Source organism: Trichomycterus rosablanca, chromosome 17 (assembly GCF_030014385.1).
Source record: "Trichomycterus rosablanca isolate fTriRos1 chromosome 17, fTriRos1.hap1, whole genome shotgun sequence".
Lineage (NCBI taxonomy): Eukaryota > Metazoa > Chordata > Actinopteri > Siluriformes > Trichomycteridae > Trichomycterus > Trichomycterus rosablanca.
The window spans coordinates 29,061,842-29,088,958 of NC_086004.1; the positions used below are offsets into that span (position 1 = coordinate 29,061,842).

The 27,117-nt window shown below is 43.2% G+C and overlaps 1 protein-coding gene across 2 annotated transcripts in view; it reads left to right on the forward strand.

Moving 5' to 3' along the window:
• prmt3 (protein arginine methyltransferase 3) overlaps window positions 1–26,437 on the forward strand; it is a 47,131-nt gene extending 20,694 nt beyond the window's left edge. Inside the window, exons 11-16 of one of the 2 annotated variants that reach the window (XM_063013118.1) lie at window positions 3,597–3,675; window positions 6,375–6,562; window positions 7,706–7,792; window positions 15,209–15,259; window positions 15,959–16,046; window positions 26,211–26,437. In XM_063013118.1, the coding sequence (XP_062869188.1) occupies window positions 3,597–3,675; window positions 6,375–6,562; window positions 7,706–7,792; window positions 15,209–15,259; window positions 15,959–16,046; window positions 26,211–26,320 (603 nt within the window). In that variant the 3' untranslated portion in view covers window positions 26,321–26,437. Of the gene's footprint in view, window positions 1–3,596; window positions 3,676–6,374; window positions 6,563–7,705; window positions 7,793–8,067; window positions 9,079–15,208; window positions 15,260–15,958; window positions 16,047–26,210 lie in introns of those variants that run through there. The other variant, XM_063013119.1, reaches the window with a different exon arrangement.
• Window positions 26,438–27,117: the final 680 nt, after the last annotated feature.

Genomic DNA, 27,117 nt, shown 5'->3' on the forward strand with positions numbered 1-27,117 from the left:
GAATTTACACTTATTACTGGAAAAAATATGCAGTAAATGCATGTAAATATTGTTTACTAAGTTTAAATATTAATACAGGAAGTGTGAATGAAGTTAAACTGTCGTGATGTTGAACAGCATCTTTACAAACCAAAAAAAGGAAGCAGAGGGATCCCAATGCATCCCAAATTTGTTCTCGGATGGATCACAAAAGTGTCTTTACAGCACATTATGTTGTAGTCAGTATGGTGTGTGTGTACATGTGAGTGTGTTGTAGTCAGTATTGTGTGTGTGTGTGTGTGTGTGTGTACACGTGTGTTGTCAGTATTGTGTGTGATGTGTATGTTTCTTTTATACAGTTTGGTATGTATGTGTGTGTACATGTAAAGGTGTTGTCAGTATGGTTTGTGTGTGTGTGTACATGTTAGTGTGTTGCCTGTGTGTGTGTGTATGTTTCTTTTATACAGTTTGGTATGTATGTGTGTGTAGATGTAAATGTTGTCAGTTTGGTATGTGTGTGTACATGTGAATGCGTTGTAGTCAGTATGGTGTGTGTGCACATGTGAGTGTGTTGTACTTAGCATTGTGTGTGTGTGTACATGTGAGTGTGTTGTCTGTGTGTGTGTGTGTGTGTGATGTGTATGTTTCTTTTATACAGTTTGGTATGTACAGTATGTGTGTGCACATGTGTGTTGTCAGTATGGTGTGTGTGTGTGTTTCTTTTATACAGTTTGGCATGTATGTGTGTGTGTGTGTACATGTGAGTGTGTCGTCAGTATGGTGTGTGTGTGTGTGTGTGTGTGTGTGTGCAGATCACACCTTGTTTTAGTAATTAATAATTAGAGAAGATGTGACTCGGGGGTCTCCATCACCCCGGGACGTGTCCTCCTCCCTTCTACTCTTCGGTATCTGGAATCTTCCGCCCCTTGCTCCCTCTCTATCGTTCACTCGTTCACTGCAGAGGAAGCAGCGGCGTGTGAAATTGGCTCCTAAATTACACGCCGCAGAAGCTTTAGCCTCACTCCAACACTCGGAGTGTTAAACAGAGTGAGCGCAAGGACACACACACTGCAGACCTACACACACACACGCATGCATGCACACTTTGTACAGTAGGTGGCTTGATTATTTATTACATAACGGTAAGTGCACTGTAACGTCACTGATGAATGGATGAATTGATGGATCGATGGATGGATGTTGTTGCAGAACATGGTTATTCATACATCATTCCAGTACTGACTGTAAAAATGCAAGGACACATACACACACAGTTAAGGCTATGTGCTTCCTCAGAAATGTGTCCGAGAGATTGGAGACCTGAGGAGGTTCCAAATTGTCCATCAAACAAGGGAGCAGGTGATAAACACCCCCAAAATATGAGACATTCTAAACTCTTGATGTTAAAACATTTCCATTTCATTATTACTGTTACCAAAGTCACGCTGTGCTCTAAGTTTTCCTCCCACTATTTGTGCTGCGCCTTGACCAGACAGCAGGAGGTGCTGTTGCTGTGACAAATATATATATATATATATATATATATATATACTGTATATTTATATACATCCATCAGCCATAACAATAAAACCACCTCCTTGTTTCTAAACTCACTGTCCATTTTATCAGCTCCGCTTACCATAGAGAAGCACTTTGTAGTTCTACAATTACTGACTGTAGTCCATCTGTTTCTCTACATGCTTTGTTTACCCCCTTTCATGCTGTTCTTCAATGGTCAGGACCACCACAGAACAGGTATTATTTAGGTGGTGGATGATTCTCAGCACTGCAGTGACACTGACATGGTGGTGGTGTGTTAGTGTGTGTTGTGTTGGTATGAGTGGATCAGACACAGCAGTGCTGCTGGAGTTTTTAAACACCTCACTGTCACTGCTGGACTGAGAATATTCCACCAATCAAAAATATATCCAGCCAACAGCGCCCCGTGGGCGGCGTCCTGTGACCACTGATGAAGGTCTAGAAGATGACCGACTCAAACAGCAGCAATAGATGAGCGATCATCTCTCACTTTACATCTACAAGGTGGAACGACTAGGTAGGAGTGTCTAATAGAGTGGACAGTGAGTGGACATGGTATTTAAAAAGTCCAGCAGCACTGCTGTGTCTGATCCACTCATACCAGCACAACACACACTAACACACCACCACCATGTCAGTGTCACTGCAGTGCTGAGAATCATCCACCACCTAAATAATACCTGCTCTGTGGTGGTCCTGTGGGGGTCCTGACCACTGAAGAACAGGGTGAAAGCAGGTTAAAAAGCATGTAGAAAAACAGATGGACTACAGTCAGTAATTGTAGAACTACAAAGTGCTTCTATATGGTAAGTGGAGCTGATAAAATGGACAGTGAGTGCAGAAACAAGGAGGTGGTTTTAATGTTATGGCTGATCAGTGTACCTGTACATTTATTCACAGTGCTTTTTTGACCATGAAACATTTGGGAATTGGGAATTGATTTCTCTCATGTTCAGTTAGCGTTTAGCTGTTATTTAGCATTTTAGTTGTGCTTGACGTTCAGTTTTACACCAGGACAGAGAGGACAGAGTCCCGAATCTGTGGGTGATTGTATGTGTCAGCAGGACTGATGTAATATTGAGGACATGGAGTGTACCCAAGCAGAACCGGGGTCAGTGCAGGGTCAGAGCGGGCACAAAGGACTCCCAATGCATGTGGGTTCACGCTTCATAAATCTGAAATGGACGTGTGTGTGAGAGTGAGTGAGTGAGAGAGAGAGTGAGTGATTGAATGTAAAGGTAGATTAGTGCTTATAATGATATCTAACGCTCATTAGCATCACAATACACAATATTTACACAGTTCTGTTTATTCGTACCTCACTGATTTTAACTATCCTGGTCTGTTTAAACTGAACTGAATCTGTAGAATACTTCAAATTCACTAAACAAATCCCTTGGTTCCACATACTTGTGTTCCAAATTCCTTGTTTCATTTTCTTTGGTTTTATATTCCTTGGTTCCAAATTATTTGGTTCCATATTCCTAGGTTCCAAATTCCTTGGTTCCAAATTCCTTGGTTCCACATTTCTTGGTTTTATATTCCTTGGTTCCACATACTCAGGTTCCATATTCCTTGGTTCCATATTCCTTGGTTCCACATACTTGGGCTCCAAATTCCTTGGTTCCAAATTATTTGGTTTCATATTCCTTGGTTTCAAATTCCTTGGTTCCACATACTTGGGTTCCAAATTCCTTGTTTCATATTCATTGGTTCCAAGTTCTTTGGTTCTTTTTTTGGGCCCATGTTTCTCGGTTCTTCGGTTCCAAATTGTAAAGTGTTAAGTTTTGATGTGCAGCGCTGCTGTGCTGACCTCTATTGGTGTGGAGTGTTTAATATAATGTTAAACAGCAGGTTTATGGTCTGACTGAAAGTGTAAAATTTTTAATACAATTCTTAACGAGTTCTTGAAAGCAAGCGGAAGCTAATAAAGAAGAGCTTATCATCACAAAGCTTTAACAGGTAACCAGTTTCTTAAAGAGACAGCTCTCCCAGTTACACACACACACATACACACATTGTAGTTTGTATTATTGATCCGGTACTAAACTGTGTTAATGATCTTTGTACTGTTACAGGGTTATTTCCTCCTGTTCGAGTCCATGCTGGATTCTGTAATCTTCGCCAGGGACCGATACCTTGCGGACGGAGGTTCAGGTGAGCTCTGTGGGTGTGTGGGGGAGTGGGTGTGTGTGGGGGTGTGGGTGTGTTTAAATGATTTGTGAGTGGCAGTACAGTGTAGGTTCCACTATCTGATCATTACTGCCTCACTGAGATTGGACGGAGGGTCACTGCACCGTTCCTGAGAGGGTGGGGGTGGTAGATCTGCACGCCCTTGTTTTCTTATTCTCTTTTTCCTTGTTTCTCTATTTTTATTTTTATACTTTCATTATTCCCAGTTATCTTATTTTCCTGATCCAGATTCCTCATTCCCTAGTTTTCAGTTCTCACTTTCTCTTACTGGTAACTCCCTCTCTCTCTCTCTCTCTCTCTCTCTCTCTCTCTCTCTCCCTATCTCTCTCTCTCTCTCTCTCTCTCTCTCTCTCTCTCTCTCTCTCTCTCTCTCTCTCTCTCTCTCTCTCTCTCTCTCTCTCTCCCTATCTCTCTCTCTCTCTCTCTCTCTCTCTGTGTGTGATGGAGGGATTATTGGTTTCTCCTGAACCTCCTCATGGTCGAGTGTGAGGTGATAAACGCCCCGTGAGCACCCGATCGAGAAGGACGCCCGAGTCAAAGCAGTGAATCATGGAACACAGCCTTTCTCTCCGTCCTGCTTTAGGACCGTCCCGTCCCTCCATCATCACGTTTACCGCCACAAATCTCGGTGTGTACGGTACAGGTTTACCGTGAGGACGGCGCCAGTATGAAATCACCAGAATTTATAAGCAAAACTGAATTCAACTCAAGTTATTGAGTTATTTTATTGTATTCTTTCATATTTGCACATTTTAAAACTACTTTTTATTACTTAAATGCACATACCATGCTCACATTATATTTTTATTTATTTACTGTGTATATTTTATCACATGAGGACCCGTTATATTTATTTAAATTTTTGTATAATATAATTAATATTTGTATATAATTAAATTCTATATATAGGTTATATTTTATATATTTTATTTTATATATTTGTTTTTATTTATATTTTTATTTAATTTATTTTATATATGTAGTACATTATGTACAAATTTTAATGCACTTATCTGTCATTTTTAGTCTTGTTTTTATTTTATTTATTTATTTATTTTGCCTCTGGTCTGTCGTGTGTGTGTGTGCGTGCTAGCTCGGACGTCATTAGCGACGTTAGCGGCCGCACCATTAGCATGTAGCGTGTGTAGCTCAGCAGCAGAAAGTGAACGTAGCTGTAAGCGATTTTCTTATGAGCGACTATAAAAAGCATTAAATCTGATGAATGAACGCAGACTTTATTATCATTATAACCATCAGTTCTGTTTTAGCTGCGAGCTGTTTTGGGTTTTAGCTCTTTCAACAGAATGAAGTTCACTAGCTCTGGAACCGTTAGGATAACGGAACCAACACTGGGTCCTCTCGGAGATGGTTATTAAATTTGACGTGGCAGCATTGTGTTAAGTTCAGAATTGAATCCACGCTGCGGGTCTCTTAGTACATACTGCTAAAACCGATCCAAAATCCCAAAAATATTTTATTTATATAATAAAAAACATTTTTATTTATGCAGTGCGTTTAAAACCCTGCTACTACTAATTAAAAACAAACACTAGGAAAAGGTCAGGGTCCTGGTAAGGGTTCTGGTCAGGGTCTTGGTGGGTAACATTTTCCCAGAATCACTGGGCACAATGCAGCTACGCACCCTGGACAGGATGGAAATCCATCGTAGGGCCTCTGTCACCCGTTCCTCAGTCACAGCCAGTCATGTCTGAATGTAGATGCTGGAGATTTGAACCAGGGATCCCAGCAGTCGTGGGCTAGCATAATTTCCCCCTGCACCACCAAAACAGCCCCCCACGTGAAAATTCCCCACGTTTAGTTATTTCCACTTGCCTTGATTGTGAAATCTACTGTACATACAGTCGTTTTTAAGTACAGCTGTATTACAGATGCCTGTGCTGTCTGTGCCAGCATAAAAGCATTATGTATGAGTTTATGGTCTGGTCACACTGGGTGCCACCCAAAAGCGAGAAGGTCCTGAGTTCGATTCCCAGGTGGACCGGTCCGGGTTCTTTCTGTGTGGTTGCATGTTCCCCCTGTGTCTGTCTGGGTTTCCCCCAGGAGCTCCGGTTTAATTTTTAATAAATTTATTTGTGTAGCTCTTTTTACAATAGACGTCGTCTCAAAGCAACTTTACAGAATCCAGGACCGACAGACCAAAAAAAACAGAGGAGCCAGACTCAGCAGGGACCCCCGTCCTCCTCAGGTGGCCTGGAGAATAAGTTACATGAGTTAGGGGTGGCACGGTGGCTTAGTGGGGGTAGCACTGTCACCTCACAGCAAGAAGGTCCTGGATTCACAAACCTGAGTGATCGGACAGGAGAGGCAGAATGACAGCAACCCAACATCCCTGATCACCACAAGTTTCTATGACCTAGAACCCCCAAGCTCTGAGTCTTTGTCTATAGTCAGGGTGGGCAGGTCCGGTCCTAGGGGTCAGAAACCAGACGCAGTCCGAGGCTAACATGTCTCACTTACAGCTTTCCCCAAAATAAGCTCTCCGTTCTGATGAAAAATACACCTGCCACACACTAACACACACTGCAGGCGTTTTCCTACATGAATTATTAAAAATAGTCGCCTCTGGTCGAGGAAACGTCCCTAATGAATTACAGGAACATTTTGCCGTAATCCATTACATCCGTGTCCTCCTGTCTTCTCAGTTTACCCGGACAGATGCAGCATTAGCCTGGCGGCGGTGGGTGACACCGAGAAACACGACGGCCGCGTTGCATTCTGGGACGACGTCTACGGATTTAAAATGCCCTGCATGAAGAAGGCGGTGATTCCCGAAGCTGTGGTGGAGGTTCTCCAGCCGGAAACCGTCATCTCAGAACCCACAGTGATTCAGGTACGTGCCATACTGCTCTAACTGCTTTTTTAATAATCTGATGAAGCACAGTGGCTCAGTGACTAGCCAGAAGGTTCTGGGTTTGATTCTGGTGGAGTTTGCATGTTCTCCACGTGTCTGTGCCGGTTTCCTCCCACAGTACAAAGACGTGCAAGTGAGGTGAACCGGAGATCGGCCATGATGGTGTTTGACATTGAACTTGAACTAATGAATCATGGGTAATTGTAACTAACGGTCCTGTCATGCATGGAACCAAAGCATTTTACGTAGTTTAAAAGTTATGAATAAATATTTATATTTTTACTTTACTTCTTTATACTGGTGAAGAACTGGTAACCACTGTGTAAGACTTTTGACTTGTTAAAATGTGCATGGAACAGTGGTCTCTTGCTAAAGTTGGGATTGTTTTATTGCTATCAGTGTGACCCTTGTTCTCAGTATCTTAATTTCTACAGCCCCAAATCAGAAAAAGTTGGGACAGGATGGAAAATGCAAAGTTTCTTACATTTACTTTGACTTTTATTTGATGTCAGACAGGATGAACCTGAGATATTTCATGTTTATCTGCTCAACTTCATTTCATTTTTGTCAACAAATGTGTGAGAAAATGATTGAAATGTTTAAAAACAATGAACCTCAAAGAAAGATTGGAAGGGATTTGCATGTTCTCCCTCTACAGAGCATAATATCATTAAACCATTCAAGGAATCAGGAGGAATTTTAGTGTGTAAAGGCCAAGGGTGCAAGCTTAAGCTGAACGCTCATGATCTTCCATCCCTCAGACGGCACTGCATCAAGAACCGCCACTCAACAATAGCTGATATAACCACATGGGTGAGGGATTACTTTGGCAAACCTTTGTCAAGAGGAACCCCATGGCCTTCCCTCCCTCAGACGAGCCAATCGTTGTCCATATAGGCGTCCGGGCTCCCGATAGCAGAGCTGAGATTTGAGCTCCTGAGGTTGAGTTGTCATCTTTAAGTCTGCTAGTGTGTTTTACCACTTTAAAAAAACACGTTTCTACACCACTTCTTAAAAAACATTGTTTTCTACAGTATTTTTTAAATTAATTAAAAAAAAGTTTTTGTTATTTTATCCTGAGATGTGGTGTGTTCATGGTTTCTGTACTGGTGTGTGTTGCAGATGCTGGACTGTAATTCCGTCTCCTTGTCTGGTCTCGAGTTCACCTCAGACTTCATCCTGAAGATTACAGTTAACACACAATGCACTGTAAGTACACACACACACACACACACACACACTAATCAGGGTTGTCAGTGTGGAGATTAATTAGCGTGGGCGAGATGGATGTGGTGTTTGATTGGCAGAGACGGATCAGGTAACACCTGCGTGATTGATTGATGGACGTCCAGACGCCCCCTCAGACCCACAAACACTGAGTGAACTTTAATTACTCTGGAAACTAAACCTCTTCTGTGTGTGTGTGTGTGTGTGTGTGTGTGTGTGTGTGTGTGTGTGTGTGTGTGTGTGTGTGTGACACCCAGATCACCATTTTCAATAAGTAAGCTTTGAACCTGGTCATCAAAGTCGAGGGGTCACCCTAAAGTTTCTACAGGAACACTATGCTACAATCTGAATGGGATCTGTATTTCTAAGGCCCTGGTTCCCACCCATCCTCCTAATGAAGGACACTTGGAACAGTGGCCACCCTACCCAGAAGTGGTTGACCTGCTGAAATTCCTCCAAGAGCTCAGCGGCAACTGTTCCAGGAAGTCGGTCAGAAAATGTACAGAATGCAGATAGTCATCTATCTTGATGTTGGTGAAGAAAGCCTCAGTGGATGTTCCAGTTCATTCCAGAGCTGTTGAGTGTGGCTGAGCTTACTTTATGCACATGGACACAGTCATGCTGGAATAGAACAGGAAACGTCCTTCCCTAAACTGTTGCTGCGAAGTAGAAAGCTTATTAGGTGTAATACATCAATATAAGTGGTATATTACATCCGTTAGCAACTGTTGTGACTGAAAAACAGGGTGTCCCAATACTTTTGTCCATGTAGTGTATGTTAATTTAACAGTTAATAATGTGGTCGATAGTGTTGGTGCTGCACTAGTCACCTGGGTTCAGTTCCTGCCTTCAATTTCTGTGTTTACTGGGATCGACTCCACACTCACCACCAACCTGACCAGGATGAACTGGTTACTGAAGATGAACGTTTTGCTTCATATAGTTTCTGTAGCTGTAGCTAGGGGTGGCACGGTGGCTCGGTGGGTAACACTGCCATCTCACAGCAAGAAGGTCCTGGGTTTGATTCCCAGTTTGAGCTGTTTGGGTACTTTCTGTGTGGAGTTTGCATGTTCTCTTGTTCAGACAAGAGTCTGTTTGGGTTTCCTCCGGGAGCTCCGGATTCCTCCTACAGTCCAAAAACATGCAAGTGAGGTGAATTAGAGATACAGAATTGTTTGTGACTGTGTTTGACAATAAACCAGTGTAACCAGTAACTACCTGTAAAACATGACATTAAAATCCTAATAAATAAATTTTCCAATTGAAAACCCAGTTGAAAGTGCGACCAGTAGTGTTAATGCTGCACTAGTCACCCAGGTTCAGTTCCTGCCTTCAGTTACTGTGTGTATAAAGTGTTTATGAGTTACTGGGATGGACTCCACACCCACCACCAGCCTGACCAGGATGAACTGGTTACTGTATTTGTGGCTGTAGTCAACTCAGGTTTTCTTGCATGCAACGGTCAGCCCGGCCACGCCCTATTCAACTATAAGATGAAAGGAGTAACTAAAATCCCGCCAGATTTCGAGCGTGGCCTTGATTCTTGTCGTTCCTGTTGTGTACTGGTCAACAGTGGCTTCTGAAGTGCTGCTGTGGGCTATATGGGTTGATCAATACATCGTTATCATCTCTCTCTCTGCACCAGTAAAGCCCAGTCTGTAAACAAGCCTCCATCCTGCTTCTCCAGTTCAACACAGAAGTCCCTCCGTCCTCCAGACCCCCAGCATGTGTCCCTGATTTCTTTTGTTCTAAATGGAGTGCTGCTTTAGCACAGATGTACTCTGATAAACCTAAATTATTAGCCTTTAGTATTTTCTCCGGCGTCTGAGGTGGTAATGAAACGTTCCGGTGGGTCAAACGCGCGGCGCAGCGATGATGGAGCGCCGACTTTTATTCTTCCGTCGACACTCCATTCATCACATCAGCCTGCCTAACCTTGCATTAAATGAACAGTGCAGCGGCGCCGCAGCACCGCAGCCACCAAGACTAATAACCCTCGCCAGCGGCAGCGCCCGTCAGCGGGGGGCAGTGCCCTCCGAATACACCGCCGTACTTTTGTTCGTGAGCTATTTACGCCTTCTGGTGTGATAACAATAACACAGAGGTTCTATTAACTGTTCATATAGAGACGGAGAAATGAGAGGGACAAACAGTGATGGTGAGGGAAGGGACCGGAAATATTAAAAACAAAGGTAAAGGCAAGAAAAAAAACAGACAATAAAAGAATATATCCACAAGCGACTGTTATTGGGGTGTCCAGAGCTTCCTGACTCTTGTGACCCAGCAGAGAGTCCAGAAATCAACTTAATTTATCATTTTATTTTACTATGATTGACCAAAACTCATCCTAAAATGCTTACTTAATGCTTACTTACATCTGTAAACCACTAATTACAGACTAGCACTGTAGTTTAAGTGTTAAAGAACCTTTATGTTAAAGACCACGCCCTAGTTTGAGAAGTTCTCAGAAGGTTTAGCTTGCATGGGATAACTTGGCATAAGAGAAGCTGTGGACATCTAAACAAGATCTGACAGAAACAAAGGAATCGCATCAAAAGAGCTGTGGAACATCAGAAACACAGAGAGACGGAATAAAGAAGAATTTCATTTGGAAAGAAGAGCAAGAAAATAGAAAAGAAGAGCAATGTGTAGAAAAATATAAATAAAGGAAATAAAAAGAGTCTGGACGGACTGAAACACTCACTCACTTTCTTAACCGCTTATCCAATTAGGTTTGCGCGGGGAAGGGGGGGTAGGGGATGAGGTACTGGAGCCTATCCCAGCTTTTCAATGGGACACAGTAACACCCTGAATGGGGTGCCAGTCCATTACAGCGCGCACACACACACACACACACACACTTATTCACCTATAGAGCAATTCAGTGTCTCCAATTAACCTCACTGCATGTTTTTGGACTGTGGGAGGAAACCGGAGCTCCCGGAGGAAACCCACGCAGACACGGGGAGAACATGCAAACTCCGCACAGAAAGGACCCGGACCGCCCCGTCTGGGGATCGAACCCAGAACCTTCTTACTGTGCCACCTACAGACTGAAACAACTGACAATAAAGACAATGAGAGAGAAAGAGGGGGGGAAATTATTTAAGTCAAAGGTTTAAAGAAATTAGAAGATATAAAAAGAAGAGTAGGCTGGAGACAAAAAGACTAAAAAATTTAATCAAAGAGGAAAATTGAAAACAATAAAATGAGGGAGGAAACTGGCAAAGACACAAAGCAAGAAATAGAAAAGAAACTGATGGGACGACAAAGAGGCAGTAAAAAGAAATAAAGAAGAGCAGAACGTTTTTTTTCTTCTTGTTCTGCTTCTTGCTTTTACTTTTTCTTGCAATGTATTTTATTTTTTGACTGTCTTTTTTCAAATTTCTCTTGTTTTGATTGTCTTTATTAGTGTTTTGTCAGTGTTTTGTCTGTACTGTGTGTGTTTGCTGAGGTTGTGAACGTTGATGGTGTTCATGCTTCAGTGTTTGGTGCTTCCTCCCAAATAAAACACCGTGTTGGCTTGCTCTGCTGTGTGTGTGTGTGTGTGTGTGTCTGTGTGTGTGTGTGTCTGTGTGTGTGTGTGTGTGTGTGTGTGTGTGTGTGTGTGTGTGTGTGTGTGTGTGTGTGGAGTGGCCGAGCGTGACCGCTCTCAGGCGTGAATAAAGCCCATCAAAAGCGCATTAGTAGTTTTACCCGCCCCTGCGTCCCCACCCTCCCGCCCCCTCTGCAGTGCCGTATAATGGTATCAGGCTGCAGCACGCGCCCCTCCGAAACGATAGCGCCGAGACTCCGCGGCATGATGAATTGCTCCCGCGCCGCTGTTAGCCATGATGATAATTATTAATTTTCTCCTGCGTCCGGTGTGTCGCTCGTGGGCCGTGCCCGCCGACGCCCGCTCATCGGTTATCCCGGACGTCAGCGCGCCAGAGGGCCGGACGCCTTTGATGAGAATGAAAAAGCACCCGTGTCTCTCTCTTCTCTCTTTTTCTTCTGGTTTTTGTCCTCGTGATGTTCTGCACATTCTTACTTTTCTGGTTTGTTGAGGCGTCTGTGTTCACGACATCGGGCCGAGAAGGAATTTAGGGATTTCCTGGCGTAGGTTTGATCAAATTTATGGCCATGTGTTTGAGAAAATTAAGAATAATACGTTCTGACACGTTAAATAAATGAGAATTAATTATTCACTTATTAACTTAAAGTTCACTAATCTAAAGGGGTGGCCTTTGCCTCTATAGCAGTCTCTACTCTTCATGCCATCTTATTACCTGATTTTTGTTGGCTGTTTAGAGAGCGACTACTGAACCATTTAAACGTTAATACCAAACAATGGGTTTTGGAAATGTACATAACATTTACATTTTTGGCATTTAGCAGATGCTTTTATACAAATCGACTTACAGTATGTAGTCTATGCAACTGAGGGTTGAGGGCCTTGCTTAGGGGCCCAACAGTGACAACCTGGCAATGGTGAGGCTTGAACCAACAACCTTTCGATTACTAGTCCAGTACCTTACTTGCTGGGTTACAACTACCCCACACATTTGCATTTATCCAAAGAGACTTACAATTACAACTGAATACTGTTCGAGCAGTTGAGGGTTAAGGGCCTTGCTTAAGGACCAAACAGTGACAACCTGGAAGTTGTGGGGCTTGAATCAGTGACCTTTCGATTACTAGTCCGGTACCTTAACTGCTGAGCTAACACTGTTATTAGTACAATACAATGTACAGTACAATGATTATTTTTCCCCAACATATCCAAGCTTGTTTGGAGGCTGGGGTCAGCCATTACCCTGATGCAGACAGGGTTAAGGGCCTTGCTCAAGGGCCCAACATCCTGGATTTGAACCGACAATGTTCTGGTTAATAGCCGTTTATGGGACGTGTTGTGTTGAGACGCCTGTATTACAAAACCCGACACGAATATTCGTGCTGCTACAACTCTAAAACGAATTGTCCTCACAATGTCACGGTTACTGTGTGTGTGTGTGTGTGTGTGTGTGTGTGTGTGTGTGTGTGTATGTGTATACAGCCTCCAGCAAAGACTCCTGGGAGAGTTTAGCTAAAACGGGTCACATTATCACCGTGGGAACTCGACATTGCTGCGTGTGCACTTAGAAAATCTGCACACAGCAGCTTTTTATATAAAAGCCATTTTCTCACTGCATCCTTTTGGTATCTCGGCTTTTTAATTTTATTATTATTATTGTTATTTATTATTATTTATCATTATTTATTATTATTTATCATTATTTATTATTATTTATCATTATTATTTTATTTTTTCTGTCTTTTTGTCTCTTGCTTGCTTGCTTTCTTTCTATCCTTGTGATTACCCTAATTCATTTTATGACCTATTCTATTCCAGCTCTGTTCTAGTGATGTGAGTACTGTGTGTGTGTGTGTGTGTGTGTGTGTGTGTGTGTGCGCGTGCGCGTGCATGTGCGTGCATGAGTGAGAGCAGATCTCATGTCAGCTGTGTCAGGATTATAAGCTATTAGTTCAGCCTCACTGCCTGTGTGTGTGTGTTAGTCACTTATAGAGTCCTGTCTGTGTGTGTGTGTGTGTGTGTGTGTGTGTGTGTGTGTGTGTGCTCATTATGCTGCTACACCACTACATTAATAAATACACATTTTGTGTTTGTGTTTCTGTACAATAGTGTAAAGGAAGTAGTTGCCGACTGTCTGGTTTCCTCTCTGCATATGTGTCGTGAAGTAATTACAGGTTATTTAGCAAAACATGAACCTACATTAATGAAATTGTAAGTTTATTTATAAAGCACCTTTAGACATCGAGTGTCGTCCAAGGTGCTGCACGATAAAATCAGAACGAAGACATAAAATAGTAATAAAAGACACGTAGCAGAATAAATACATCAGTGTAAATAAAACTATACTAACACCAAGAAGCCTGTGACAATAAAAAGGTCTTTAGGTTGAATTTAAAACCATCAGTCGTGAGGGACGTCTTAATAAAAGGTGCCAGGCTGTTGTATAACTTTAAGGCGGCCACAGAAAAAGCCTGTTCACCTTTAGACCTCAGCGAGTGAAGGCAGATAAGCTCAGATTCATAATATAGAGCTTCGTCCTAACGTAATTTTTTAGTTATTTAATACACATATCACCCTTATGATTACTTAATCACCCAGTTAATTTAATTTCGAGTGTCAGTCGAGGTAATGAAACACAGACTTTCAGCAGCTCTGTGGAAGATAAACCTTTACCACAACTACTAATAATAATAAGTTTTATTTACATGGCGCCTTTCACAGTCTCAAGGTCGCTTTACAGGAGAGGAAGAACAAAAATACTGTTTGAAAGGAAAAGTCTTCCGTAGGGACTTAAAAGAAGAGACGGTAGAGCAATTTTCCAGGGATTGAGGCCGAGAGTTCCAGAGCTTAGGAGCAACACAGGAGTTTCCACAGGAACACTATGTCATGGTCTAAGGAAGTTCCAGAAAAGCTGCGTGATTGTGACATGAATCTGAGCCACGAATCACAGCATCAGGTGTGGATCAGTATGAACAAAAAATATATATATATCTCACATCATACTGATGTTTAAGTCTATCCTAAGTGCACTTCCAAGAAGAGGGCGTGTCTAAATTATTAGATCCCTTAAAATGCTCCTACTGAGGCGCCTTAATTCTGAGTGATGATCTGACTGAATAACGAGGGAGCGTCCGACGCCTCCTCAGCGCTGAAGGCAATCCCAGCATTCCGTGCGGCACGACTTTTCTCACAGAAAACTACAAACGTGGCGGACGAATGAAATACGGAGCAACCAACGGAGTTCTTTTGAAATGTAAATAGATTCTCAGTGATGTTTAATCTGTATAAAGGTGTAATTATACGAGTATCATTTATTTGTAAATTCGGGCTTGTCAGGGACAGTTTAACTGTTTTTGGTATACGGCCCGTCGGTTTCATGCAAGCTAAAACTGTGGCGGGGGGGTGCGGCAGCTGATGATTCAATAATCTGTAGGCAGTCGGGTACACAGTGGGCAGCGAGGCAGCTCACTGTCACAAAGTGTACAGCTACAGTCATTGCTAATAAACTTGTTCAATTACTTCATTACTTTTATAAGCTTCATATAGGAGGTAACTTTTTAATTCATGGTCTTATTGTAGTAATAGTTTGTCAGCATGGGAGCAAATCCTTCTTCAAAGCATCCTAGCGTAGCATCTACACTGGAACCATTCCACGATGTTCTATTTAATCTGTTTATCATTAGCAGTACCGCTTTACTGCTAACATTCCTCTTAAGTCCAGCGTTTTTTTTATTCGACATGGTTAATTATCCCCCCTGCAGCCCTGATCAACCTAATAACCCCTAAATATTTCCCTCTGTACGGTGCTTCACCTTCTCTCCTTCTGTTTTTTTTTTCTTCTCCAGGCGCTGGTGGGATATTTTGACGTTTTTTTCGACCGAGGCTGCGCCAACAAGGTGAGTTCACATTAACGGCCAACCAATTACGATCACACACTCGCATCGTGCCGTTACACTCGCAGCGTTTTACACACTTGCTGACCTCAGCGTTCGGTCGACACCGGCGCTCGAACGGAACCAGAGAGAGAGAGAGAGCATTCTCAGCATTCACAGCATTTTCCGTTTCCCACCATGCACTGCTAACTTTTATAATGAATTTGTCAGTGTGATTTTTACTAACACTGCAGTGCTGATATTGAACCGTGTTATCAGAAGCTTTTATGAGAATCTAAACCAGTTTAATAAGAATTACAACTCCGGTCTAAAGTTTACATACTGCACAATGTGAAGTTCATAGTAATTTTAGAATTTCAATAATTTCTACATATAAACATCTGGATCACGTCTGGGTCACAACGGTCCAGTGAGCTTTACAGTGTCGTGGACTTGGCTGGTTTGCTAAAAAAGGGACGAAGATTTAGTAATCTGAAAAAGCCTGCAGTGTGTTTGCAGGGGTAGAGCACAGAATAGGACATTTACACCTAACAGCACTGTACCTACTGTCAAGAATGGTGCTGGTAGAAAGAGTTTATTAAGGTTTGATACTGGGTCAGAATCTAACAGAATGACTGAGCCTAATAAAAAATAGAACTGAAATCTGAATTGTATCTGAATGTGACGTGTTTTTAATCCACCGTTGTTGTGTGTGTGTTGCAGGTGATGTTCTCCACCGCTCCTCACTGCACTAAAACTCACTGGAAGCAGACTGTGTTTCTGCTGGAGAACCCCATCACCGTCCAGTCAGGTCTGTGGATCATATTAATTATATAAACTTTATTAATACTTTAAAATCATCCTACACTGATCGGATGGGTATAAAATGAGACAGAATTTGAACTAGGTTTGTTACACGTGCAGCACGTCTAAAATGTGTGTGTGTGTGAGCGTGTGTGTGTGTGAGCGAGGGAGCGAGTGAATAATCAGGTGAGTGAGTGAGTGTGAGGTGTATTTAGTATCAGCAGGTGTGACAGGTGAATGCTTTATCTGACAGTGATGAAGTGAATGATGACTTATTGAACATCCATCATAAACTTCATCTCATTTTTACATGTTTGTTTTGATTTCTGTTCTCCTCGTTGATGTACGCTGTCAGAATATCTCACGTTATCTCACATTTCCCTGAGCTTTCAGTCACTGGCAGCTTTTAGCAGAGTCATTTTATCGGGAAGAGGGCGTGTCTAAATTCTTAGACTCCTTAAAATGCTCCTACTGAGTCGCCTTAATTCTGAGTGATAATCTGACTGAATGACGAGGGAGCGTCCGACGCCTCCTCAGCGCTGAAGGAAATCCCAGCATTCAGTGCGGCACAAGTTTTCTCACAAAATACTACAAACATGGCGGACAAATGGAATGTGGAGCAACCAACAGAGTTCTTTTTAAATTGTAATAAATTCTCATTGATGTTTAATTTATATAAAGGTGCACAAGTGTCGTTTATTTGTAAATTGGGGCGTCAGGGACAGTTTAACCATTTTCGGTACACGGCAGGAGGCGTTAGCTGGCCTGCTAGCGTCGGTTTGAATGGCCTGATGCTAACTGTGTTAGCTTAGTAAGCTAAACCTGTGGTGACGTCTTAGTAGAGCGTCTAAATAATCTGCCTTATGAGCTCCATGTGTTATTAGAATCCTCTCTATTGGGGCAGCAAGGCAGCTCACAAGGTCGATGCCCAAGTCAGCATGGGCACTTTGATTGGCCAGCGATTGCGCAGCCCCATACACACAGGGGTTTGACACACTGTACAGCGTTCGAGCGTTTCGTGTTTTTGCGTTTCCGCCCCAGGCGAGCCGAGCCGCGCTTCCCGACTAATCTAACTCACGAAGTCCGTCCTATCGTAATAGGAATCGGGAAAGTGTCATCAGATGTGCAGACGGATGGAGCTTGGCACGCCTCTGAGATTATAAATGACACCCGAGCTCGGATAAACACAGCTAGCACGGCTAGCTCTGTTCTGCGACGCTGATAACATTGTGGTAGATAAACGCGACGTCGGCGTGAATTACAGTTTGGCGACTGATGATAAAAGCTGCGTGAGATAAAGGATCCGAGTCTCCGGAGTGTGCCGTTGCTGTTGCTCCAGGGTGAATCTGTTTGTACCGCTGTAGCGTTCAGGTGGGCGGAGGTGAGGGTGCTGGCTATTAATTGAAAGGTTAAGGGTTCTAGCTCTGTTACTACTGAGCTGTCACTATTGGACCCCTGAGCCCAGCCAGAAGTAGGTTAGCATTATTTATTTACAGTTTATGTGTTTTCGTCCCTTTTTCTTCTAATTTTAGTGTAGCCAGTTGGCGTTTTCTGCTGCTGGGACCCCAATGATGTATAAGGAGGGTATATTTGCCCGCCACGCCCTCCCTCCGACGCGTGCACGCTCCACCGACCCCTTCTTATTCGCCCGTAATTTGGCGGATTGGCACGTGAGGCCAGTCTCGCGCGTGGAGAGTCACGCGCTGATCTCCACGTTCCTCCACTACTAACCAGGGTCCCTACACAGCATCAAGATCCCGCCCACTTTTTTGTCCGGTCTTTACACACCCAGAAGACTAGTGGGCCAATTGTGCCTGCTAGGGGCACCCAATCGACTGGTAGCAGAGCTGAGATTCGAGCTCGAGTTTATATTCCACTGCGCCAGGTTGGCACTGGTAATGTCTAGGAGCAACAACAGGTCAACTGTAAAGCAACACAAGCTGATAGAATGGGATGCCACGTAGAGTGCCACTCTGTAAGGTCTCAGTCTAGGCAAGTGCCATCTAGAGTTGTGTAAATCAGACCACAGTTGGACTCTGGAGCAATGAAGACACATTTTCTGTAGCGATAAATGTTCCTGAATCTTTCTGATTGCTCTGTGCCAGCTGTGCATGTACATATGCAGCGTTTAGCAGATCCAAAGCCACTTGCACTAATCACCGAAACCAATTCAAGCAATTGAGGGCCTTGCTCAGGGGCCCAACAGTGACAACTTGTCGATCGTGTGGCTTGAACCGTCAACCTCATGATTACTAGTCCACTACCTTAACCACTGAGCTACCACCTCCCTGGCTCCCTGCAGCAGTGTTTTAATCTAATGCAAACCCTCCCAGGAGAGCGGAGACTGCTATAGCAGCAAAGTGCACCCACTCTACATTAATGCAGATTTCCTGCTTCCTGACACTCCAGAGATGGATGTCTACGATGTACCGAAAGGAAACGAGGAACGTTTGAGCTCGTTCAGTGTGGTTTGCTAACTCCAGTATTCCCAGATCTCTCGTCTCACACCGCCTGCACACTGATGGCTTTTTAACAGCACTCGCTTGGTTTGCTCACAGCTCTCGCTACAACACACACACACACACACACACACACACACACACACACACACACGTTATTCCCGTGTGAACAGAATCCACAAGAGTTGCAAACTTCTCAAAGTCGACCCAAAGGCGTCCCAAAAAAAGTTATATGATGATAGTGTGGTTCATGCAGGGATGCGTACAAGTGGATAATTATCTTGCTAGTTTTATGAACCCGCAGCTCTTGGTCAAGAAGAGGGGGCGCTGTAGAGCACTAGGTGTTGGTATCGGATAAGCTCCCATTAGAAAGCGGGATATTCTGGGATTCTGACGTACCTGGGTTCGAATCTCAGCTCTGCTAACGGTTGGCTGGGCGCCCCCTAGTGCCTGCAGCAGACAAAATCGACCACTAGTCTGCCGGCTGGGAAAAGACCGGACTAAAAAGAGGGCGGGTTTGCTGTGTAAGCACCCTGGTTAGTACGTGGTGATCAGCGAGTGACTCTCCAGGCGCGAGACCGACCTCACGTTTAAATACACCAAAGTACAGGCGCATAAGAAGGGGTTGGTGGAGTGCGCACGTTTGGGAGGGACGGCGTGTCAGGTAAAAATACCCTCCTCGTACATCATCAGGGTCTCCAGCAGCGGAAGAGTAACTGGTTACGATAAATTAGGGAAGATCCATTAATACAATAGAAAAAGGAAATAAGAAGTGATTATATTCTGTCTGAGCACTTAAGGTTTAAGGACCTTGCTCAAGGGTCCAACAGTAGCCACCTGACATTGGTGAGGCTTGAACCAGCAACCTTTCGATTACTAGTCCAATACTAATTGATAATGTTCTTTTGAAAATCATAATAGTGTATTAATGCTTTTATAAATGAAGATAAAGTATCACATGACATTAGGGCTGCAACTATTGATTATTTTTGTAATCAAGTATTCTATCAATTATTCCAGCGATTAATCGAGTAATCGGATAAGAAATACTTTTGCTTTAATAAAGAGCAAAAATAAATACATATAAGATTAAATAAGACGCGTCTCTTAAAACAAACTGTGCATTTTTATTCCTGCATACAGGGCAGTTTAAAGAGAACATTTGTGAACAGCCTCGAATTTGTGCAACTTTCAGAACTAAAAGTTTCAGCTACAGCTCACACAGAACATAAAGCTTTAATATTTAGTTGGGAGGTTTTGTGGCGTTTGTAGGAGGTTCTGTCAGGATCGTGTCTCCTAGATGAGGTAGATTTGGTGTGTGTGTGTGTATACGTGTGTGTTTGCCTAAGCCCTCAAAAAAGCCTGTGATGGTTGCAATGAAGAAAAATCAGAGTATCAACACGACACTCTGATTGTGTGGATGTTATACTGAGTTTTTGTTTTTCCATCTTAAAATAATCTCAAACTTTCTGTGGTTATCTCTGTCCAGTCTCCTCTGTCCTGTCTCCTCCGTTCGCCCCTCGTTATTTTCTCTCTCTCTCTATTTTGCAGTCCGCGCTATCAAATCTCAGCTTTGTTTCAAATCGCACTTTCATACTGAACAGTACGAGGGAGCGGCAAGCGTGTCCACCGCGTATTTATTGAACTGTACGTGAAAAGTACCCAGTTTAAGTCCTGTTAAGTTCTGTTTAAGTATGATATTTCGGACGCAGCCCTTGGCTTCTTTACGCCACCTGCCCACAGCGTGAGCTGTATATAGTTGTATGGATTAAACGATGCCTTGATGCGAAAAATTTGCATCGATGATTTTTAGTACTCGAATTACTCGAGTTTCTCGAGGACATGACATGCAGTGTGAACGCAGCCCTTGACTCACTTGACCCCACTGTTCCCAGGCCTGGCACGAAAAACACAGATTAAATAATAAATGAGTCTCATAGAACTGAATTAGTTCTTGTAAATACAAAAATAAATAACTAAATAAATGTAAACCGTGGTGTGATGTGTAAATACATCTCGAGGTGCTAATGAGGAAGGAGGAAACATATTTAACATGTTTAACTAACACTGATAAACATCCTGCAGAAACCCTGACGGAGACGCTGGGTTCCCGAAAAAACCCTCATCAATTAAATCCACCTCCATTCGTCATGCTTTACTTCGTTACCGTGGGCCATTACAACTCCACCAGCGGCAAACGCTTTCTCACAGAGCATCATCTCCACCGCACTCACTTCATCTTACGTATTAGTGAGGGATTCCAGGACTGAAATGTGTTTTTTTTTTTCCTTTCTATTGTTCCCACTTTTTCCCCCCAATTTTCTCCCCTAATCTAGTCGTGTCCAATTCCCCTGATTGCTCCTCTATACTGATTCGACCCTTCACCGCTGACTGAGGATGCCTCTCAACTGACATACGCTCCCTTCGGCACGCACAGTCAGTACAGACTGCATTTTTCACCTGCACGAGTCGAGTTCATACACCGACGGGCACTGTGTACGGAGGGCCACACCCCCATCAGCATTACTCCTCAGCCCTGTGCAGGCGCCATCAGTCGGCCAGCAGGGGCCGCAGTTGCACCAGTTATGAGGACCTATGGTCCGACTTTTTACCCCTATGAACAACAGCCAATCGTTGTTCATGCAGCCGACCAGCCCAATTGGAAAGGCGGAGCTGAGATTCGATACGATGTATTCGAAACCCCAACTCTGGTGCGCTAGGGTACTTTACCGCTGCACCACCTGAGGGGCATGTGTTGGTTTTTTTTTTAAGGAATCTCCTGATTGGACCACACGGTTGAGCATCACACCTCACTTGGTTTGTTATATTAAATCTGCAGATGCTTCCAACTGAAGGAATTCACATAGAAGCATAGTGGTCAGGAAACAAGGAGCCTTGCTCAAGGGCCCAACAGTGGCATTTTGCACTATAAAAAATAGCTGTCAAAAAATATGATATAGGGACGGGATTCAGATCTGTGTAGCGATTTGTTAAATCTAGAAGCTTTAAGAAAGGTTTAGCGCTCGGCTGGCGCATCGGAGTTCAAATCTCAGCTTTTGTCCAAGGGTGGGACTGCTGAAGAGGATTCCTCACGACCTGCTGCAGTTGCGACCTCTGCTGGCTGATCAGTGCCTGCACAGAGACGGGGGACAATGGGGATCGTTGCGTAACTCTCCGTGCGCGATACAGATCTTTATTAGATTATCCAATCAGAAAATTCTTCACTGAACAGCTTTATTGACAGTCGCCCAGCTACCATCCTAACTTCTAAGATCAGGTCACTCTTGCACCCCTGGTCATATCTAATTCCCCGATTCTACTGCTGCAGACCTCCACTCCTGACATGTGTCATGAGACACGGGATTACGGAGATTGGTGCGTGTCTCTCCGTGCGCGATACGAATCTCTGTGCAGGTGAAAAGAAGTGGTCAGCTACTGCATGTGTCGGAGGGGGCGTGTGTCCGGTCTGCAGCAGTACAGGAGGTGAAATACGATCAGGGAATTGGATACGACCAGGGGTGCAAGAGTGACCTGATCTTATATAGAAGTTAGGATCATTGCTAGGAGACTGTCAGTCCCCTAAAAGATGTAGTCACTAGTAGTTAACCATAACTAGGTATAAAGCTGTTCACTGGAGAATCTTCTGATCGTGACACATTTTGGAGAGGTGGAACCTGTTCTTATTTAGGGATTTCTGATTGGATAAACTGGAACAATGTCGCACCGATGCCCAGAGGTCCTTGACACGCCCGAGTGAGCTAATTCTGAACAATATGAATAAATAAAAACGGATTAAGAAGTGAATAGAGGGATAGAAGGAGAAAAGAAGGACTCCTGAGTCCTAATTACCTATCAGTCAGTTTACCTAAGGAAGGTCAGGGTGTTGTATAAATCTCCCATGATGCTCAGTAAAGGTTTAATCAGGAGGGTTCTGTTTGGACGAACACAGACGTGACACCACAGTTTGTCACCACCTAATAAGTTGTAATTCATTTGAGGCGCTGATGTTGGAAGGTCCTTGAGGTGCTCGTGAGAACCGGGTCTGAATTAATGGGATGGATGGACAGAGGGTAAAGAACAGAACGAGTGGACAGAGGAACCCTGTGATGACCTCCTGTTGGCAGGAAAACAAGCTTATTAAATCGCTTACTTAGCAAATACAAATGTATATTTTAAAATGCATTGGTTGTGGTAATATGATGTAAATAATGGTTGATATTTCAGAACAACATGAAATGATCATGCTTTCTGTATTGTATTGGTAAAAGAGAAGGACCGGTTTACATTTTATTTATTTTTTAAGGACGTATGTGTTAAACGTGGCATTAAAACCCAAATAAATAAATACATTTATGATTTTAAGGTTGTACTAAGCAAATAATTCATCACACTGCTGGTGTATCTTTGTTTTCCTTTGCTACGTCAGGACGAGTCAGTCTGGCACTGTTATCTTAATAAATAAGCTTAGTGGGTTGAGCATTGGGACTTCAATCGGAAGGTTGTGGGTTCGAATCAAGGCTCTGCCATGCAACCACTGTTGGGCCCTTGAGCAAGGCCCTTAACCCTCACTGCTCCAGGGGTGCCATACAACGGCCTTCCAAAACAAGCTGATATACTGAAAAAGCATTTTATTGTGCTGTCCATGTGTAGATGTATATATGACAAATAACGGCGTTTTATTCTACCTTCCCCGACAACTTAGAGGTTTAAGGGCCTTGCTCAGGGGCCCAACAGGGGCTGCATGTGTGCAGGAAGACTGTACAGCATCATGCTTAAAATATTAGAATCAGAATCACTGTTATCTTAATGAATAAGCCTAGTGGGTTGAGCTTTGGGACTTTAATCGGACGGTTGTGGGTTTGAATCCAGGCTCTGGATTCTAATGTTGTATTTTTATACATTTATACCCTGTTGGAGATACCATAACAGTCTCCTCCCTCGTATATAACAGCCTCGACAACTCCACAAGATTTTGGAGTGTGTGTGTGTGTGAGAATGTGTGCCCATTGAGTGAGGCACCGATGTTGGAAAAGAAAGCCTGGCTCTCGGTTAAAAGTGTTTAATAGGAATGAGAGGTCAGAGCTCCATGCAGGTTACTGGAAATCCTTCATACAAGAAGTTTTGTGCACCAGAGGCCCAGTCATGGAACAGGAGAGGACCTTCCTCAAACTGGGGACACAAATTTAGAAACATATGACACACAGTGGGTGTGGCTGAAACATCAGAACTTGATTTATGTGAAACATCCATATACTTTTGGTCTGTTATTTGTTTCAGTATTACATAAATTGTATATCATTTTACCCTGGCGTGTGTAGAAGGGTAGCTGTGTGTGTGTGTGTGTGCGTGCGTGCGTGCGTGCGTGCGTGCGTGTGTGCGTGTGTGCGTGTGTGTGTGTTTTATAGCTCTCCGTTTCTCATTACGGCCTCCGTCGCTCTTGGTTGATTTTTCATGTGTTTAATGCAAATAAAGGCCTGATGGACGACCCCTGCTTTTTTTTCTTCGTTTTTTTCTTTTCCATCTCTCCTTTGCACGCATGGCTGATGTCTGGCTCCCTCCGATTCTCCCCATCCTCTAAAATTACTCACTTTAATGAGATTTTACAAGTTTTATTTTGGGCGAAACAAGTTCTACGCGGCCCGTTATCGATCATAAGCCGTGCATTCTTCAATCTGCAGGGACGAATCTTCTATAGACTGGAACTGTGGCTGATCGAATTAATAATATAAAGAAGATTACATGCTTCCAACGTTGCAGAAACAGTTTAGGGAAGGGCCTTTCCTGTTCTCTTCTAGCATGACTGTGTTCCTGTGCATGAAGAAAAGCTCGGTTTAAAGAAATTCCATTTAAATAGGCACAAATTCCCACAAACATACTTTAAAGTCCTGTAAGACTTTGTTCTAGTTGAGAAGATCACATAGAGGTCACTGTACTTTAATATAGCTTGTTTTTGAGGTGGGATGTCCAACAAGCTTAGGCATACAAATACTTTTGGCCATGTTGTGTGTGTGTGGGTGTGGGTGTGGGTGTGTGTGTGTGTGGGTGTGTGTGTGTGGGGATCAAACTACCAAACTTACAGCACATGAAGCGAGTACAATAATAATCACTTCTGATTTAGAATCAGTGTTCAGGCCGCCAGCTCCAGATGGAGGAGGAGGATCCACACACACACACGATGATGGCAGATAATCACTCTGATTACGTTCATGTTCCACCGTTGGGGGTAAATGAATGTTTACTCATTTGGGAAACAAGCAAAAACATCCTGCTTTTTATTTTTCTGTTAGAGCTGAAATGCTGAGTACAGTCACGCTAACATAACATCTGCTCCAGCGCCGCAAACGTCGCCGAACAATAGCGCAGTCACACAGCGCTGCGATGTGTAATTGAATTAATGCTTTTTTAGGCATTTTACCCAATCGTCCGATTGCATTTCACCCCCTTTACTGCTGCAGACATCCACTCTTGCACCAACCGGGCTCATATGGAGATCCGTATCGCGCACAGAGAGTTACACACCAATCTAAGGCTGTTCTAATAGTCGCACTGCTGGTGTATCTTACCATTACAGCTGGTAGAAATTTCAATCACACTGTCTCAGCGTCAGAAATAAACATTAAATAATATATTTAGGTTCTGTGGTGGAAAGATGCGGTTGATTGACTGTTTAGCTCTCTGTAAATGAGTTGTAGTGCTAAGTGCATGGAACACCAGGTACTTTACTTAACTCAGTTTACTCTTCAAAGAACATGGGGATTAATATTTAATTGGGAAAATGTGTTTTGTGATTCAAAATGAATCCCAATCAAATTTCTTGAAGAATAAATATTTTAGAAACGACACAGATCAGCCATAACATTAAAACCACCTCCTTGTTTCTACACTCACTGTCCATTTTATCAGCTCCACTTACCATATAGAAGCACTTTTTAGTTCTACAATTACTGACTGTAGTCCAACTGTTCTTCAATGGTCAGGACCCCCACAGGACCACCACAGAGCAGGTATTATTTAGGTGGTGGATGATTCTCAGCACTGCAGTGACACTGACATGGTGGTGGTGTGTTAGTGTGTGTTGTGCTGGTGTGAGTGGATCAGACACAGCAGCGCTGCTGGAGTTTTAAACACCTCACTGTCACTGCTGGACTGAGAATAGTCCACCAACCAAAAATATCCAGCCAACAGCTCCCCGTGGGCAGCGTCCTGTGGCCACTGATGAAGGTGACCGACTCAAACAGCAGCAATAGATGAGCGATCGTCTCTGACTTTACATCAACAAGGTGGACCGACTAGGTAGGAGTGTCTAATAGAGTGGACAGTGAGTGGACACGGTATTTAAAAACTCCAGCAGCGCTGCTGTGTGATTCACTCATACCAGCACAACACACACTAACACACCACCACCATGTCAGTCACTGCAGTGCTGAGAATGATCCACCACCTAAATAATACCTGCTCTGTGGGGGTCCTGACCATTGAAGAACAGCATGAAAGGAGCTAACAAAGCATGTAGAGAAACAGATGGACTACAGTCAGTAATTGTAGAACTACAAAGTGCTTCTATATGGTAAGTGGAGCTAATAAAATGCACAGTGAGTGTAGAAACAAGGAGTGTTATGGCTGATCAGTGTATATTATAATAACATGACAGTTTTGTGTTTGTCTGGGAGTTTTCACATTTTATTTCTCTTTATTTTTCTGTTTACATTCAGGTGAGGAACTTCCAGGCCAAATTACGGTTCGCAAAAACAAAAAGGACCCGCGAGCGCTGATCGTTACGTTAACCATCAGAGATTGGAGGCAGACCTACAGCGTCCAGTGAAAAATCTAAAATCGCTGATATGTTTTAAACTTCGGGCCAAAACAAAACTGTGTATTAATGCTAAAACGGAACTGATGGTGAGTTTTTTTTTTTATATGTAATAAAGCTCAGGATTCAGGTTCAGGATTCAGACGTGTGTGTTTCTGTATTTTCATGAGCGTCGGTTGCTGAACGTTTTTTTGCTAATAAATTATCGTTTCCTCCAGCTGGTGAAATGTAGCGTCTGCAGTACGAAGTGCTTATGCTAGATTTATTTCTGTATACTTCACTGACCAGCACTGCTGATGCTACACTTCATCACAAAAACATGTTAGAAACACCCAGGACTCGGGCGTTTGTGTTCAGTGTTCGGGTGATTGGATTTTTTCAGACTGAAGTGTTTCATTTGCTTTTCAAGAGGCGATTTAGGACTAGAAACATTTTTAAAGGTTTGCAATTGATCCCGAACAGCCAGTGCATTTATACCTGGGTGTAAGTTTAGTCCTTTGTCAGCAAAAATGGGATGAATTTTGCCACAAAGCTAAAAAAAATAATGCACCAGAGAACAGATTAAGTACAATGTTCCTCAACATGATTGCAAGAACTTGCAAGGACGTTGTACCCTCTACTGGGCATACTACAATCAAAAGATTTAGGGAATCTAGACAGTTTGTTTCCGTGATGAGCTGGTTGATATCGCACAGTGGGAAAACTGTCGTCAATAAACACAGTTGGCCGCTGCGTCCACAAATGTTATCAGTTATCAACATACTGTCTTAAGACTCTAATAAAACATAACCACATAGTACCCACATAGT